Source organism: Trachinotus anak, unplaced genomic scaffold (assembly GCF_046630095.1).
Source record: "Trachinotus anak isolate AG129_WGS33_773 ecotype Australia unplaced genomic scaffold, CSIRO_AGI_Tana_v1 ptg000010l, whole genome shotgun sequence".
NCBI lineage: Eukaryota > Metazoa > Chordata > Actinopteri > Carangiformes > Carangidae > Trachinotus > Trachinotus anak.
Window position 1 is genome coordinate 13,123,926 of NW_027273861.1, and position 17,061 is coordinate 13,140,986.

Consider the following 17,061-nt stretch of genomic DNA (forward strand, 5'->3'; position numbering starts at 1 on the left):
CCTGCCCTGGTGTTTGGGTGGTGTGTGTCAGTCCAGGTGAGAGAAAGGCGTTGACAGTTTTATAAGGCAGGGCAGGAATGACGCCACTGGTTCACCAGTGACGATGGAGGCAGGAGGATAAAACCCAAAAGAAAATTTTAATATTCCTCTGACCCGTAGGGATCTATGCACCAAATCACATCATCTTACAGGAGTTTGTCTTTGTATGATGCAGTGTTATAGGCCTGGTTAATTTTCTGTCCTACCCTGTTGTCAGTTTTCAAAAAGGGATTTTAGTTCATAAAAAAAGGCTACTTTATTTTGAAAAGGCCTTTTGTCAGCTCAAGTTCATGATGGTAAAATACAGCCCAGAAAAAAGTACTGAGTAGATTAACCTGATAATTACCCATAAAGCCTGACTTAGTGATGTTTTAAACTATAGTGGGACATTGTTAGATGTAGCTTTTAATGTCTGAGACACCAACAGAGATTTAGTGGTGACCCCCTTCCATCTCTCTCCTGCTCTCTCCGGGCTTTCACTGACAGCTCTGTGTATATCCAGGGCAGAAACAACACTCACAGAGCTGCTCTGTGCTACTCCAAACCCAACAGCCAATCCACCGATTGAAAAATAATAACAAGCCACTGAAAACAAGCAATTGAGCTATCAAAGCTTTTGGGGAAGAAAAGTAAATATCCCTTCATTTCATTTTCATTTTTGGAGAGTGATAATCAAACAGTCCCCTGGCCGGAGAGCAGAGGTGTTATCTTATGGATTTTGAAGTAAAAACACAGTTCTGCACACAATTGGTATGGAGACAACATCCCTTGAACACAAGCAAGTGATAGTGCTTCTGATTGATTATTTAGGGAAATAGAGGGTGGAAGTTAATTACAAAGGGTAAGATACACAGGGAGGCGACCTGCTGCCATCACTTTTAACAACATGGAGAGAGGTGTTGTGGATTGTTTGCGAATGATACAATGTCTGGACTGCGGCCAGCATGGCAACCCCTATGTTGCATGAGCATTCATTAACCTGATTACAAATTAGGATAACCTGAAGCAATGAGAGGGAAAACATAACAAATCAGAAAGCTTCCATAAACAAGGACACAAGGGTCACTGAATAGATTCATGAGTATGAAAATTATGTTCGTCATATACCATGTCACTGCAATTTTGGACCAAATTGTTAGTCAGTGTTTTCCACCGCCATTGTCATAATAGCAACTGAGTGAGGACCTTTAGGAAGAATGTTGAAGGATCTATACCAAAGTGTACAATCGCTACTCTGGATGATACATGTATATTGGCCAAACACCTTATTAGCTTCTCCTTTAATTTGTCACCCATTTGTACGTATTCATTCTTGGGTGTATTTGTTCAAGACAGTGTGGTTAATTGTCCTACTGACAGGGCTGATGAAAAAAATATGGTGGGAATAATCAAACCAAAGTCATTAGTCATAAACGCCCACTGTTCGACTAGATGCCTGTTTCCCCATCACCCTCACTCCACCAACACAAAGTAGCTGGCATCCCCTATCACCCCCCACCACCACCACCACATACAGATGACTGGACCCCTCCCAACCCAGCCGCAGCTCAGACAACACTAAGCCCAGCTAGCTACTCACAGCCAGTGGCTAACAGCTTCAGACAGGCGTGGGAGTGCGGCTGTATCCAAGCAGGATCTGCCCCCAGAGCTGTCAGGTCAGGCAGGACAAACAGGGGCTCAGGCCAGGAAACGGGCCCTCTGCCTCGGGGCCTGCGGCCTCTTGCTAATCCCCTCCCCTCCCAAACCACCCCGCTACCCCACCAGAGGCTCCCTACACCTCTCTGCACCTAGACACTGCCTACACACTTGTCCTGAACTGTGGTCAGGTTATGTATTTACAATATTCGCCAGTGTATTTTATACATCCATGCATCAGCTTGCACATGCATATGTTGTGTGCAGTGAAAACCTTGTTTCAGTTCAGTGCATGATATTGTGCCCCCACCCAATATCAGGATGCTGCTGCTGCTGCACTGAAGCCCACATCAGGATCTATAAATCAATTATAAATTGTTATATGTTTTTTATTATAGACAGACACATACACAAGTTGTAAATCTTGTATCTTAGCGGTGGATGAACGACAGAAGGTGGAGAATTCCCTGTAGCTGAGCTCAGTGGGAGCTGAAGCCCCACTGGTTCAGGTTCAGGTTAAGTTTGCGAACTGTAGCCTGAATCACACTTTAATGTGCAAACCTGACCAGAGAATCGAGAATAAAAGGCAATGCCATAAACAAGTTAGCCTGAAATATGCAGTCTTGGCATATTGAAATAATATTATAAGAATAACATTATTATTACCTATGAATAAATCACTTCAACATGACCAACTAGATTGACACTGGGTTTTAGGCATTTAGCAATTTGTTGATTTCATCATGCTGGATGGAGCCAAACAAAAACAAATAAAATGGAAAAAGTCTCAAAAACGCTGCTGACGCTTTGATGGATTTTGTTGAAAAACTAGACATTTACAAGTAATATAGTCCTCATTTTGTCATCCTCAGACTGAGGTTGTCCACCATCATTCAGAAAAAGGTCCTGTTTTGTTTTTCATAAATTTAATATGTTACTCCACTCCAAAAAAAGGGACATTTTGTTTTTGGATTCATTTCTTTATACATTTGCTTGCTGTCATACAGAAAACTAAGAAGTGAGAAAAAAATACAAATTTTATCAAACCATAAACTTGTAGTTTCTATGAGCGATAGAAAGCCAATAGTACTTTACTTTGAGAAACAGCAGTTGGATATGTGTGCATTCCTGAAAGCATCACAGGAACAACTGTTATGTTTGTGACTCTAAATCTTGACTGTGCTTTCAGACATGCAGAATGAGTTGAGCGCAGTCTACATGTGTGCATCTGAAGTCACAGTTGCAGGGATGTGCAATGCATTCCCTAACATATTCTCCAGTTGTCTGTCAAATGTTCACCTTCAGTCTCTGGTGGTCTCTGACAGCATGTTCTCTTCCTCTTTTTGATGAGGTCCTGAGAAATACAGAGGGACAGAGTGACAGACGGAGTTGCTGAGTAAACACTTGGAATCCATTCATTCGCAAAGTGGCTCCAGGGGACGGGAGGGGGGGGGGCATGAGAAAAAGAGGGGGAATAAAAGAGCGAGAGACAGAAAGAGAAAGAGAGGGAGAGAGAGAGAGAAACACACGAGAGAGCGCAACCTTTTTCTTGCTCAAGCTCATCAAGTACGGGCCAGGGCTCCTGAAAACGCAGGGATTACCAGGGTACTGGGGCTGTGCTGGCCCGGGCCGCCTCTGCTCACTCCTGCACTGCACGCTACACTGCCCTGCTAAAGCACTGCACATGGTTCTCACACACACACACACACACACAGCCAGTCATGCTTGATTATATGGTGCTCATCTTTCATTCGCAAAAATTCACATGGAGGCTTAACACATAGATACATAAAGACAGATACTCACACGCACACACACACAGTATATATTCTTAAGCAACACAGTAGTGTCACAGTAAGTGTCACTAATTTAATTTTAGTGTCATTTTCTGCCGCAGTTGAATGATATATGATATATGCCATTGAGAAACACGTTCTGCTCTGCACACAAAATAATTTCCCCTGCAATTCTTCATTTAGTAATGAACATAAACCTTTGACCTGTAATGATGTAAAGCCCCACCCCCCAAAAAAAAACCCTCCAGCATTGCAGCCAGGCATGCTGGAAGGATTCATCCACAAGAGTGAACACCAAGCTGAGGTCGCATCCTGCAGAGATAAGCATAGTAATTATACAATTAGGAAGTGAGCGACACATGGATGAGGTGGAACACAAGGCTTTGGGTCATTCGATGGAAGTGGTGTTGCTTTGACACTGCTTCCAGCTCTCTATAAGGATGTCTATGAGAGGTATCAATGTTCTCGTCCTCCTTTTAAAATATATTCATACACACATATCTTTTTAGTGTTGATAAGTGCTGATTGTCAGCGAGAATAGTTGTTTGTCCTTTCATTATGACTTCCCCAAATGTGATACACCCAAAGTGACAAAATGACATGTAGAACCACCCAGATAATATGAAGATAAGACATAAACACTGTCCTAATACTCAATGCTTACTGTGGTGAGCCAACAGAGACAAGCTTAATGACTTAACACCAGGGGCTCCTGGCTGCCTGGCTAGATCCTTCCTTAGCTGCTTTCTGCAGCAAGAGCCACCACTTCAAATCAAGAGCAAACAGAAGAAATCATACACCTGTCTGCTCTGGAGAGCTGAGGTGGCCAAAAACCAAATGGGCAATTATGAACCAAGATAGGATGGAAATACTTGGTTTGCTGTATAAAAAAAAAAAAAAAAAAGACTATCTGCATATTCAGATCTTGATAAATACAGTAAAAGCCAAACAATTACTGATCCAATACTTGATCAAATTACCACATGAGATTTATTCTTTGGTTATTAAATGTCGAATGAATTAATAATAAACCCACAAGCAAAAGCACAATAATCTGATTTAGAGTGATGTGATTTTGTTCAGATAGCCAAGTAAATGCTGCAAATAGTGGTTGTTGGCTTTACTGTATAAGGCACTGTGTATCTGAGGCATTCCTGGAAGGCTATGTGGACCAGACTGGCAGACTGGGTAGTGATGAGTAACAGCTTACCGCAAAGGGAAGAGGGGGCTGCTGTGTGGGCTGCATGGCTGAGTGTGTGCAATCATGTGTACATACATGTGCTGGGAGAGCTGAACACAATTTTTCTTTCACTTTATTCAGGACATGAATTAAAGCTGTTTTCGTCTCGCATTTTCATCACCTTCAAGTGGCAAAGCAGAGTATCAGTGAGGTCACAGTGACATAGACAAATCCTTCATTAGACGTCAGAGTTTCGGAGCAGAGAGAGAGGCAAGAGAGGTGGGCTGAGCAAGGAGACAAGGACTCTCTTTCAGCGACTCCATGTCTTTTATACTTATGTCTTTCAACATGCACTTCTCACTCTTTCACTTCAGCTCCGCAGCAGTGGACTGAATCTCATTCTTTACCCCAGAGACAAGTAAAAGGAAACCACTATACCAATAAAACACTTATACTATAACATCTAAAAATGCGACTGATTGAATCTAAGACAGTGAATGCTGCACACATCAACTTCATCAACAGCACTAGTTGTCCACCTCAGAGCAGCTATTGGTCTTGGCATTGCTTGGTGGTGAGAGATGAACTGCCAGCATGCAGACACACGGCAGCCTGCCTCAAGGCTTTATTACACTGAGAGAGAGTAGAGCAATGATAAGACCCGGCCTTTACATGGGCTGATAAAGTAGGACACACACACACACACACACACAAATACAGACTGTATTTGTGAGAGATTTGTTTTAGTGCCAAGCCCAAATGCTCAACCTTTATCATGAAATTTCATTAAAGCAGAAAGGTCAGAATAAAACTAGCTTCAATACCTGGATGTTATCCAGCATACTCACTTTATAGAGCTCTTAATCAATGAATGTTTTAAAATGTATATTTAAAATAATACTATGGGATAGTACAGGGTAAACTGTACTACCGCACTGCATTATTAGCTACATTTGTAATTTTTAGATTCCCACTCACAAGCCACCATTATTTTCCATCTCTTCCCCCAGTGGTTTATCCATCTATGTCTGTGGAAGTGACTTAGGACAGAAGTTGCTTACCAGTGTTTACCACCCAGTCCCACACCCACTCTCTTCCTATTGTCCTTCCTGTTGTCCAAGGCCAGCCCAGACAGGTGGGATCAGCACCCATTATGTTCTTTAAGACTTGAGCACACAAACAGCCAGTAAACTGTCGGTAAGGGAACTTGCTAAGCAGATATCCACACAAATGGGCTGAAGACACCAAGACCTACACACATGCAGGTACATGCATGTGAGGGGGTTATCATTTCTATTGGCTTACAGCACCAAAATCAAGGTTTGACGTTACAGTTCTGTGTGTGTGTGTGTGTGTGTGTGTGTATATGTGTGTGTGTGTGTGTGTGTGTGTGTGTGTGTGTGTGTGTGTGGGGGGGTAACTTCTGGGTTCCCCAATTGCACACATGCAACTGAGGTGGACTGGGCTCTCTATATTGCCTCCGTGTATATCAGAGTCAGTCAGCTAATCACTGTTAGTCTTGTGATAGTCTAGTTACCTTTTCAGTGTTTACACAGGTTTCCAGCAATTCAATGGCAAGCATTGGCCCTATCCTCCTAACAAATGGTGAACAAAAGAAATATATTAATATGTGTACAGAATAGGAAAATATACTGTTTTTAGATATAAGCTGACGTTTTTTTTTAACTTGAAAAAAACTGTTACCAAATATCTGCTGACAATGACATGGATGCAGACCCTTACACCCATCTAGTGGTTACTAGAGGAACTGTAGGTTCTCACATCCTCTGAAGTCAATGTAGAGCAGATGTTGCAGTCTTTCTCTAACATATATTTTTCACTTGTGCAGCTACAAAGTATGGACACAGTAATGTGAACAACTGTACAATATAATGCAACAGCCCTGCATATATCACTTTGCATCTCTATGTCAACAAAGAAGAGAACCCTATAAGCCTCAGAAAGAAGACTGAAGATTGCATAGGCATTGATATTATTATGTTTACTCCCTGTACGAGTAAGAAAACATCACTGTGGGAAAAGAGATGGCATGTGAAGCTAAAATCTTAATTGACATCACTGATATGACATGGATGGATAAACTACAGGGGGTAGAGATGGAAAATGGCTTGTGAGTGGGCATCTAAAAATTACAAATGCAGTGAATAATCTTGGCTCTGGGGTAATGTACATCAGCCTTTAGGCAGAATTCAGAGAGATCATTGTCATCCCCCGAGAAACTGTGGAGAGTACGCCTTCAAATAAAATGGAGAATATTAAATTAAATTTAAATTTGGGAAGTAAAGACAGTAATTTCACATAAAAAAAAAACAATCTGTAAATCAGAACACCAGGATATAATAGTATGCAAGCTATTTTTACATGTTTGGTGTCTAACCGTTGACACACAGTTGGTGCTTTGTGTGATCAGGTTTGAGGTAATCAGAATCTGAAAAAGCTATATTCAAGTTAAATCACTAGGAATACTGTGATTGTGTTTATGAATATAAATACTTATAAATAACTGCCAGACTCACCATGGAGTAGTCAGTTATATGGTATCCCCAGAGAAAAGTATTTATGTACTCATAAACAGTATTAAGATACATTGATTAATACATTGACTATGAACGCACACACTCCAGTACAGCAGATGTCAGCATTCACTTTCAATATTTGCAAATCGCCACAAAATGTACAGAGAAGAAGAAGAAGGACGGAACAAATGTATCATTTCATGTTTCTGCCGGCTCTCAAAACTGGCGTACAGGCGGGGTCCTCAAACCGGACACTCCATACTCCGTCATGTTTGTTTTCACACTCAGCTGAAAGCAGCAGCCATCACGAAAGTGTTGGGTAAACATAACAAAAAGCCTCTGAAAGAACTTCTCTCCGGTGGAAATAAATTTGGTTCAAAACATTATGGCTTCGAGAAGAACAACAACAGGGCCAAGTGGTTTCAAAAATACCTCCACCGACGCTAAAAGGTAGTCCTTGTTGTTTTACCTTCTTTTGCTTCGCAGATTTGTGGCAAGTTTGATTTTAGGAGAATTTGATACTGGACCAGACAAATGACCAATGAGTAGCCTTTTTAAGCAACTAAATGTACACATCTTTATGTTTTTGTGAAGTGTAACGCTAAAGTAACTTAAGGGTAGTTAAGCTAACGTCGAATCTTAGCCTTGTGTTTAGCTCGTTTTCTTTAAAAAATGCCAGCTTTTGTGTTTTATCTTGTTCCTCATTTCTACTGGTGCTACTTTCTTTGTTTTCAGCTCGAAAAGTGGGAACAGTGCTAATAAGGCCAGCAGCAGTGGAACTGGGAAGAAAGGTGTCAAATGTAAGTATTTGTGTTAAGTTCACAATGCGTTACATTGGATAACTGAGTGTACGGGTGTAACTATATGCTTCATTATGGATAATAAGGCTTCATTGTTTTTTCTCTCTCATAATTAATATCTGAAAATTTCTTTATCAAACTTAAGCAAGTGGAACTATAGTCAAGTCTCGATATATGCAGGCTGCTGAGAAGTCATCACTTTCAAAGGTATTGCTAACTTCTTTCTTTTTAAATTCTTTTCTTATTTTTTTTTTACAGTTTGCATGTTAGTTACTTCTGGTAATCCAAGCACATTATGTATTGTTATTTGGGACGTTGATCTAAGATTCCAATATTCTTTTAAATTTTTGAATGATTCATGTCTTAATTTCTGTCTGTTACTGTCACCCTTGTGATGTTACACATTTGTGTCTTATTGCATCCCCGTAACCATTAACAGAGTAACTCGCTGACCAATGAGTCTGTTGCTGTGCCACCGCGGCCTTCTTCACCTAAACCCAGTGGTGTCAGACCAAAGGTGGGCACTCCACCAAGACGATCAGTGGCCCCACAGGCTCTGACCCTAACCCTTGGAACATGTAAGTTCCTCTTGTAATAATTTTGAATGTGTATTCAGTGTATGACAGATGAGTAAATTTTTCAGTTTGATCTTCATTGGATTTAAATCAAGTGAATATGCTAACTGTAGTGTGCCCTAAGAGCATTGATGTTAACTTCCCAATACTTTAACTTATTTAAAGAAGGTCTTTATTTTAGGTATAAAGGTTATGTTGTTGATACTTGGATTGTGTATGGTTCTAGTTTAGTCAGTTGTTGATATCTTCCAGTGAAACACAGTAGTGCTGTTTTAACAACTTGTTTCCCCCAAGTTCTAATTGAGCCAATGAAACTGTCTGAATAAGATCCATTTGCCTATTCATGTTATCTTCCTGACAGCAATATCACGCGAAAACGAACCATCACTGCTCGGTAAAAGTATTCTGCAGTCTACATTCTCAGATGGACACTGCTTTCGACCAGATTTTGACATTTCAGTCATTAAAGGTAAACTGATTTAAACCCCTAAAATGTGTGGACTTAACTGCAAATGGGACAATCCTATAACAGTTTTCTTTTGAATGTCTAAGATAAAACAGTGATAGAAAATGGCACGGAACCCGAGAAAAACCCAGAGATTGAGAAGAGGGACATTGAGATGCAAACATTCCTACTGGCATACCTCACAGCTAAGGTGAGTTGGTCAAGTACAGCTGATATGCTGAAAACTGTTTTCAGTGTATCTGCCTTGTTAAATCAGTTTTTAAATAAAACTATCATTTAAGTAGATTTTATTGACTTGTGTACTGTGTTCAGTCGGAAATGAACAAATTCAAGAGCAAATGACAAGAGTCCCAAACCATGAATGATCTGGTTCTGTCTCTGTCATGTTTTTACTGAAGATGAAGCACAATACTGCAAAACTTAAGGCGGAGGCAGAGGCAAAGATTCTGCAGATGATGGAGGAAGAGGAGGCACTGCGTAATGAGGTCCATGAGAAGAAGTGCCGATACCTGCTTGCAGAAAAGAACAGGCTGGGGAATGAGCTGCTGGATTTGCAGGTCAGAAAAACTTTTTTTTTTTCAGTGTCATTGACTTTTCAATTGAATTCGCAGTCATAATGACAGATGTAATGTGAATGTCACCTCCCTGCCAAGCAACAACAATCATAACACTCATAGCTGAATCTTGAACCCGATGTAAAATAGAGCTAAACAATGTGCAGAAAAAAATCATATTGCGATTATTGTGACAGATATTGTCATTGTGATGAGTCGCATTTTAGTGGGACTGGTCATTTTTGCATTTCATTTTCACTGAAAAGAAATATAGAAACGATGATGATGGTGTGATTTGTGCTGGAGTTGTAACCAAACAAGCATGTTCCCTTACATCTGGAGAAAACAATTTGTGGCAGGGCCCATCTCTAACACCACAGTGCTTCATTTATTATGGTATGCTGGGACACAGTTTACCTTTGTCAAAAAATTGCAGCTCCTGTGATTTGGCCATATTGCAATGCTGATAATGTAATTGTTCAACCCTAGTGCAAAAGGGTCTTATAGCTAGAAATCAGAATGTTTCTCGTGTATAATATAAATTTGAAATGTCTGTCTGTATGGCAGAATATCGTAACACAAAAACTGACATTTATTGCTAGAGACGCTTTTGTTGCTTTTTCATACTTTTTGAGGCTTGTTGGGTCACACCTGTAGTGATTGATAAGGTCCAATCAAAACAGCTGGTGAATATCTGGTTACTTTTCTTTCAATGTAAAATTGTATTCACTGTGTGTAAACAGTATGAGTATGATTCTCATCCTGCTGATGTTATCATTTTCTATCAGATTGCTGCACTGACTCCTGTAGCAGAAGCCGCCAAGCAGTTCACAGAGGACTACAAGACTTTCGCAACAGCTGTTGACACCACCCGACACGAGCTGCCTGTCAAGAATTTCTACATTGATGTGGACAGAAGAGAATTTCTAGGTTGTAGTTATTATGTTTATAAGCTTAAAAAGTTGTAGGTTGTAGTTGCACAAAACAACATCGTTAGTCATACATGAAATATCTTGAAAATTATAATACAATACAGTCCTCTTCAAACCACTGACAGGAGCATAGACCAAACATACAGGAATCTGTAACGTTAAGTCACCAGTATCACTCTGACTTTGAAAGATGCTGGTGTTTCATAGGACCTCTTTGGTTATTGTAAGACGTTGGTTTTCAGGGTCTTCACAAAAGACATATCATTTTAAACAATTTGCTTCTGGATTTTGACAAATTGACAAAATTGTTCCACAAGCTGACAGAATGTTACCAAACCAGTGTGTGATCTTGTAAACATGAAATGACATATGTTATATGTGTTGTGATAAATGTTATGATAATAATATCTGCATGTTACCTACCTGTTTTAGATAAGGCTGAAGCTTCCCTGAAAGAGAGTGAGAAGTTGCTGATGGAGTGCACAGAGGGAGATCACAACGACAATAGCACCTCTCTACAGTGCCTCAGGGACATGAAAATGACATCAAAGGACATCAGTCAGCAGCTGTCAGGGTAGGCACATACATAGTACCCTGCTGTGTTTACATGGTCTGCTGTACATCAGCATTTCTATTTGTTGCTCTTTTGTTCCTTCCCAGAGGATTTCACTGAGTGTTAAGAGTGATTTGTCGCTCTTCTTCTGTCTTCTTTAAATAGATTCATTTTGTATTTCTGCGGTTGAAAAAGTGAAAAGTTACTTTATTTTTAAAGAACTGAATGCCCGCACATATTCAGTAGCACCTAAAAAATTATACTGATTAGATATTAATTAGGTCACACTTGTACTCAGATACTCAAACTGTTTTCCATTTTTTTCCCCAGTGCATTTTCAGAGCTGCTGGAGCTGTCATCATTGGTTTGCCGCCATACAATCCATGTCCAGCAGGCTATTGAGGAGGAGCATCTCGGCACAGCAAGAACCCAGGAGCTCTACTGCCCCAAACAGTGAAAGCTACCACACAGCAAGGGATACACAGTACATGCACTTTGATAGCCCCTCCACCCTCCAATTTCCCTGGTGCCATTTTTCTTTTATGTGTCTTACTTCTTTGAAGCTGTTTTATTAGAAATTGTAAATGTTGAATAATGACTGATGCCGTTTTATGGACGGAACATTGTTAAATAGAAAACAACAATAAAGGGTATTCTAGTTTTATGTTTTAAGTACACCTGCAAAATCTCTGAATGGAGTCTTACTGCTGCGGATACAAATATGTGAGCAGAGTTCTAAGAGTTAGGAGGACTGGACAAGTTGAAATGCACATGTTCAATGTACATTACTGCACAAAAGTGTTTTAATTATATAATAAAAAAAAAGTTTTTATTGATTATTTTCATGCAAAGTGCAGAGTTATAAAAAAACAAAATCAAATCAGTCTTGTGTGGCCATCCTTTGCCTTTAAAACAGCATCAGTTCCCAATACACTTGAGCAGTTTTTCAAGGTACTATGGCAGGTAGGTGGTTCCACAACATCTTGGAGGATTAGCCACATGTCCTCTGTTGATTTAGATTGTCTCAGAGTCTCCTGTCTCTTCATGTAATTCCAACAGACCATTTGTTGCCGGACTCCTTGTTCTTCTTGTCTCTGCAGATGTAGATAGACTGAATGTTTGGGGTCATTGCTGCAGAATGAATTTGTTACCAATCAGATACCTTCCTCATGGTTTTGTGCCATGTATAAGAATCTAATTAATGAGCCTAAACCTTTTGCATGGTACTGTGTTTTCACTATATAACTGACAAAAACGACAATTTAATTTACTGGTCGTTTTCGAAGACAGGTGAAGTCCACTTTTATACGTTTCGTTGTAGCCCCTGTATGCGCCTCTCATATTTTACCATTACACACTCACCTAGCACTTTAGTAGGAATACTTGGTTATTCATGCATTCATCCAATCAGCCAATCATATGGCAACAGTGTAATGCATAAAATTATGCAGAAACAGGTCAGGAGCTTCAGTTTATATTTACATCAAACATCAGAATGGGGGAAAAAATCTCATAATCTCATTGACTTTGACCTTGGAATGACAGCTGGTGCCAGACGGATTGGTTTTAATATTGTTTGGAGGTGACAGAAAGGCCATGGTAACTCAGATAACCACTCTTTAGAACTGTGGTGAGCAGAAAAGCATCTCAGAATGCAAAACATGTCGAGCCCTGAGGTGGATGTACGCCAATAGCAGAAAACCACATTGGGCCCCGCTCCTGTCAGCCAAGAAGAAAAGTCTGAGGCTGAAGTCTGGAAAAATGTAGCCTTGTCTGATGAATCTAGGGTTCTGCTGAGGCACGCAGATGGTAGGGTCAGTTGTCAACAGCATGAGACCATGGACGCTCCCTGCCTTGTGTCAACAGTTAATGCTGGTGGTGGTGTAATGATGGGAATGTCTTCTTCCTCACACATTGGGCTCATTAATAGCAATCAGTTATGGCTTGAAAGTCTTCTAATGGCTACTTCCAGCACGATAATGCACCATGTCACAGAGCAAGAGTAATCTCAAACTGGTTCCATGAACAAGAGGGTGAGTTCAGTGGCCTCCCCAGTTACCAGATGTGAATCCAGCAGAATACTTCTGAGATATGGTAAAACGCGAGGTTTGCAGCATGGATGTGCATCTGACAAATCTGTTGAACTTATGTGATGCAATCATGTCAACATGGACAGGAATCTCAAAGTAGTGTTTCCAAAATCTTGGAATCAAGGCCAGGAAGAACTGAAGTGCATGGGAGGCATAAACATAATTTGGAGAGTTAAACAAATCTAAATCAGAAGTTTCTCCCTTTAGCTGTAAATGCACTTGCACGATTCCGGATGTGACGTCGTGGCAAAACAACAAAGACAAATTTTATTGGATAATGCTGGAAAGTGACGACTTGCCTGAAAGACCAATGAACCGCAGGAGAGCGTCTCGTCGCATGTGAGTACAAACATTGTTTGTTTTTCACTCTACTGACGCGTTTCGTAAAAATATTATTCAAAGTCAAGGCTTTTATTGTATGTTGACAGCTTGCTTAGTGAAACTAATATAGTGGTAGGTAGAAAAAGTGTCATTCGTCCGTTATCTGTCGCTGTTAGCTAGCTAACAGTCGTTTCTAGCTAATGGCTAGGCATCAACGTTAGCGCTGCTACAGCCATACATTACAGTGGCTAACAGCTTTCAGTGGGGCAGTTACAAGCTACTAGCTACACAGAAACACCATAGATTGACTCAGCATGTCAGAGTTGACTAAACAATTTGCCATTTCTGTTTTAGTCAACAGTTATTGCATTGAATACAGGTCGCGAAAACGAAATGCAAGTGAACATAAAAATGAATAGTAATTAGTACAGATTAAGTTAAATAGGAGAGTAAAGGTTAAGTAATTTGGTGTTCTCTACGCTGAAAAAGACAGATGAACTTTTAAATGTATATTTGTGTTTAGAAAATGTCAAGCCATAGGAAAATGATGAACACAGACAGAACAGGAGTCATCACTCTTCTATATTTGTTTGTGTGAAGGTGGGTAGAGATTATCAAGCGTCGATGAGGGCCAGCATGATAGAGGCTGCTGTTCTTGTATTTACTTTCTGTAATGTAGATGTTATTCTCGTGAAACCATATGCTGAACTTTTAATGAAACCTGTGCACACAGCTCTCACTCACACCGGAGGGATGCACCAACAGGAGGAGAGTGGAGGCAGAGGAACCAGGAGCAATGGCGAGGCCAGGACAAAGCACAGGTGAGACCAGCGGAGGAGGATGAGAGACGTGGGCAACAGGGAAAAGAGACAGTACCCAAGGGGACCTGCCAGACCATGTGCCCCGCTCATGAGCTGCGGGTCCGTGAGTCACAAAACCGCCTTCACCGTTTTGAGATGTTAGTGGGCACAGAAAGAGATCGACGACCCAGGGGAGACCCCTTGCGTTCTGTAAAGGAGTACTCCAGACCGGCAGCTGGGAAAGACTCGACAAATCCCAGTGACCTCCGTCCACCTGCTGTGTTGCTGAAAACTGTGTGTTACCTTATTGATGACATCGCTGCCTCCCCTAGTCTGCATCCTTGGACTGAGGCTAGTATTTACACATCTATTTTGCACTCTCTTTGTTTTTATTATTGTCTCATATATTAAGGGAATGGTTCACTTAGAATTGAAACGTTTGGCATTATCTACACACCATCGTCAGTGAAGTTTGAGCTTACATGCAGTTGTTTGTTTACACAACACAATCTGGTTAGATTGATATGTTTTGCCCCCTGTATGAATCTGTCTGTGTTATTGTGTCATACAAACCTGTATTGTAATTTGGAACTGAGGTTGATTAGAAAATTACAAAACTGTGAGGGACTGGTGGCCATAAAATGTGATGTAATGAAAAATTAGTTTGGGACATTGGTCTAGCATGCAGGGCTTTTACAATTGATCTTGTCATCGTTCATCTGTGACTGGCTGAGGAAGAACACTGTAATATTGAAGTTACATGAGTAGATACATAAAACAAACTTTCTAAGGCACATTTCCTTTCATGAAAATTATCCTTGTCTTTTAGGTGTATAGCTTTGTGTTTGATCGGCTGCGTGGTGTCAAGCAGGACATGATCATCCAGAGGGTGTCTGGCTTGGACTGCGTGGCCATTTTAGAGCGGACAGTACGCTTCCTCATCTATGCCTCTTATCGTCTCTGTGGTGAGCCGCTGCGACTCTACGACCCACGCATTAACGACACACACCTGCAGGAGAATCTAAGTTGGCTGTTGGATTGCTATGCAACTGGAACAGAACCCCATCCCAATCAGGAAGAGTTTCAGGCTCTTGGTCTACTTTACAACTTAGGTTGGTTGCTATATGTAATAATTAAATATTAAACAAGGTTTTTGCATGTATCATATTATGTATTTGTATGCATGTTGAGCGTTATATTATATGAGCAGGCTTTTAATGCAGAGCACTGTTGAAAAAGTTCAGCATAGCTCCTGAATACGTTTACGTTGAAGACAAAGTGTAGCACTAGTCTGTGTTTTTTACATAAAGGAAGAGATTTTGTTTATTACTTACACAAAAGCAGGCATATGTAAGTGTATATTTTTTGTATGGCTTATAAATCCTGCTTTACAAGACAGTCACCTGAAAACAACCCAGATGATTTCACCATATTTGCTGATAACGTTCTTTTTCCTCGTCTCCTCCAGGTTCAGCCCGTGCCACGCAGCACATCATGGAGCTCCCTGAGCGGCTTCGCAGCGCTCCTGCCGTCAGCCTTGCTCTGTCTATCAATCGGGCTTTTCTGGAGCGAAACCCTGTGCGATTGCTCCGGTTGGCTCAGAGGTTGAACTTCCTGCAGTGTTGTGCGATCCACCGGCACCTGGTGACGTGTCGTAGAGATCTGGTGCTAATATTCAGCCATGGATACAACAGCCGCAACTGTCGCTTTCCCCTTGATAGACTGGCTCAGCTCATGTCCTTAGACACGTCACTTACAGCCCAACTCTGTCAAGCTTACGGACTGGAGGTTAACCAGGGCGACCAAGTGGTTTTCTCCAAAGCTGCTTTCACTGAGCCTGAACAAGGGAAACTGCACTGTAAACTGTATCACAACATAGTGGCTGAGAAACAGAGAGACCTCACTGTTGTGAGTATCATTCATGGTTGCACTTGAGATGGAAAAAAAAGGCGTTAATTAGTAATACAAGTAATGCATTATAGGGAAATTGTCTGTTAACTCCCTCCACAGGGAAGTCTCAGTGCAACTGACAGGGACTTTAAGATTTTCTCATGGACATTTCAGCAGTGCAGCTGTGGGTTCATTCTTGTACTCTTGTTATCTTGTTGGATTTGAGCCTTAGGGCTTCCCTCTAGGTTGCCCAATGCCAGTATGTTTTACAAATGAAATGCTTTAGATTCATACAAGTTCAGGGTAAGGCATTAGGGTCAGGGTTGTTGTTGAGCCAAGCGTCTACTCTAACTGAGAGGCTGAATTTAAAAAAGTTCCCTCTCGGTTCTGGATGTGCTTTTTCATCCTCATACTCTTTAAGTGTCTGAATTACTTTAAGATGTGAATTGTTTTTATATTGTTACTGTTTACTGGTTTTGTTCTTTTTGTTCAGTATTTCAGAAAACCTGCTGGAAAATCTTCTGTGCAACAGTGTTCATTTATTCTCATAAATGCAGTACCTCAGAAACACTTCAATAAATTTTGTTACCTAAAAGAGATTTTTTTTTTGGCCTGTAATGTCATTGAGAAACTTTCAGTGCGTTTAATCCCATGTACCACTTGAGGGCAGCAGATATCTGCACAGGGGGGGTCAGCGCAGTCCAAACTACTACAAAAAGACACTAAACGATACATAATTCTGCTTCAGGTGTTTTGTGATGTGTTCCTCTTAAAAACTTTTCAGCGTGGCAGTCTTGTAATGTTCTCCAACGCAAAAGGAACCAGTTCTTCCCCTTTTTTTTTTTTTTTTTTTTTTTTTTAAGATCTTCTGAGATGTGGACTGAAGCAACAGC

At 40.7% G+C, this 17,061-nt stretch overlaps 2 protein-coding genes across 4 annotated transcripts; both read left to right on the plus strand.

Annotated features, from left to right (window-relative positions):
* The first annotated feature begins 7,403 nt into the window (after positions 1-7,403).
* Positions 7,404-11,904, plus strand: haus8 (HAUS augmin like complex subunit 8). The gene is made up of 10 exons (XM_071487701.1): positions 7,404-7,637; positions 7,923-7,987; positions 8,133-8,194; positions 8,427-8,565; positions 8,924-9,031; positions 9,115-9,218; positions 9,427-9,585; positions 10,371-10,512; positions 10,947-11,088; positions 11,398-11,904. The coding sequence occupies exons 1-10, from the start codon at positions 7,573-7,575 to the stop codon at positions 11,522-11,524; spliced, it is 1,113 nt and encodes a 370-aa protein (XP_071343802.1). The 5' UTR covers positions 7,404-7,572; the 3' UTR covers positions 11,525-11,904.
* Positions 11,905-13,271: 1,367 nt separating this feature from the next.
* On the plus strand, positions 13,272-16,765 carry sac3d1 (SAC3 domain containing 1). Of its 3 annotated transcripts, XM_071487698.1 has the most exons (5): positions 13,514-13,610; positions 14,002-14,078; positions 14,212-14,629; positions 15,108-15,390; positions 15,747-16,765. In XM_071487698.1, the coding sequence occupies exons 3-5, from the start codon at positions 14,375-14,377 to the stop codon at positions 16,211-16,213; spliced, it is 1,005 nt and encodes a 334-aa protein (XP_071343799.1). In that variant the 5' UTR covers positions 13,514-13,610; positions 14,002-14,078; positions 14,212-14,374; the 3' UTR covers positions 16,214-16,765. The 3 variants fall into 3 exon arrangements, with proteins under 3 accessions (XP_071343798.1, XP_071343800.1, XP_071343799.1); XM_071487697.1 differs by lacking the exons at positions 13,514-13,610; positions 14,002-14,078 and adding an exon at positions 13,272-13,496; XM_071487699.1 differs by lacking the exon at positions 14,002-14,078 and having other exon boundaries at positions 13,504-13,610.
* The last annotated feature ends 296 nt before the right edge of the window (positions 16,766-17,061 follow it).

Bases quoted from the DNA above. Each gene is read 5' to 3' on its own strand.
- haus8 (XM_071487701.1), top strand. From the start codon at position 7,573: ATGGCTTCGAGAAGAACAACAACAGGGCCAAGTGGTTTCAAAAATACC. The intron at 7,638-7,922 runs GTAGTCCTTGTT...CTTTGTTTTCAG, and splicing joins ACCTCCACCGACGCTAAAAG to CTCGAAAAGTGGGAACAGTG. The intron at 8,566-8,923 runs GTAAGTTCCTCT...TCTTCCTGACAG, and splicing joins GACCCTAACCCTTGGAACAT to CAATATCACGCGAAAACGAA.
- sac3d1 (XM_071487697.1), top strand. From the start codon at position 13,435: ATGCTGGAAAGTGACGACTTGCCTGAAAGACCAATGAACCGCAGGAGA. The intron at 13,497-14,211 runs GTGAGTACAAAC...CTGTGCACACAG, and splicing joins AGGAGAGCGTCTCGTCGCAT to CTCTCACTCACACCGGAGGG. The intron at 14,630-15,107 runs GCTAGTATTTAC...CTTGTCTTTTAG, and splicing joins GTCTGCATCCTTGGACTGAG to GTGTATAGCTTTGTGTTTGA.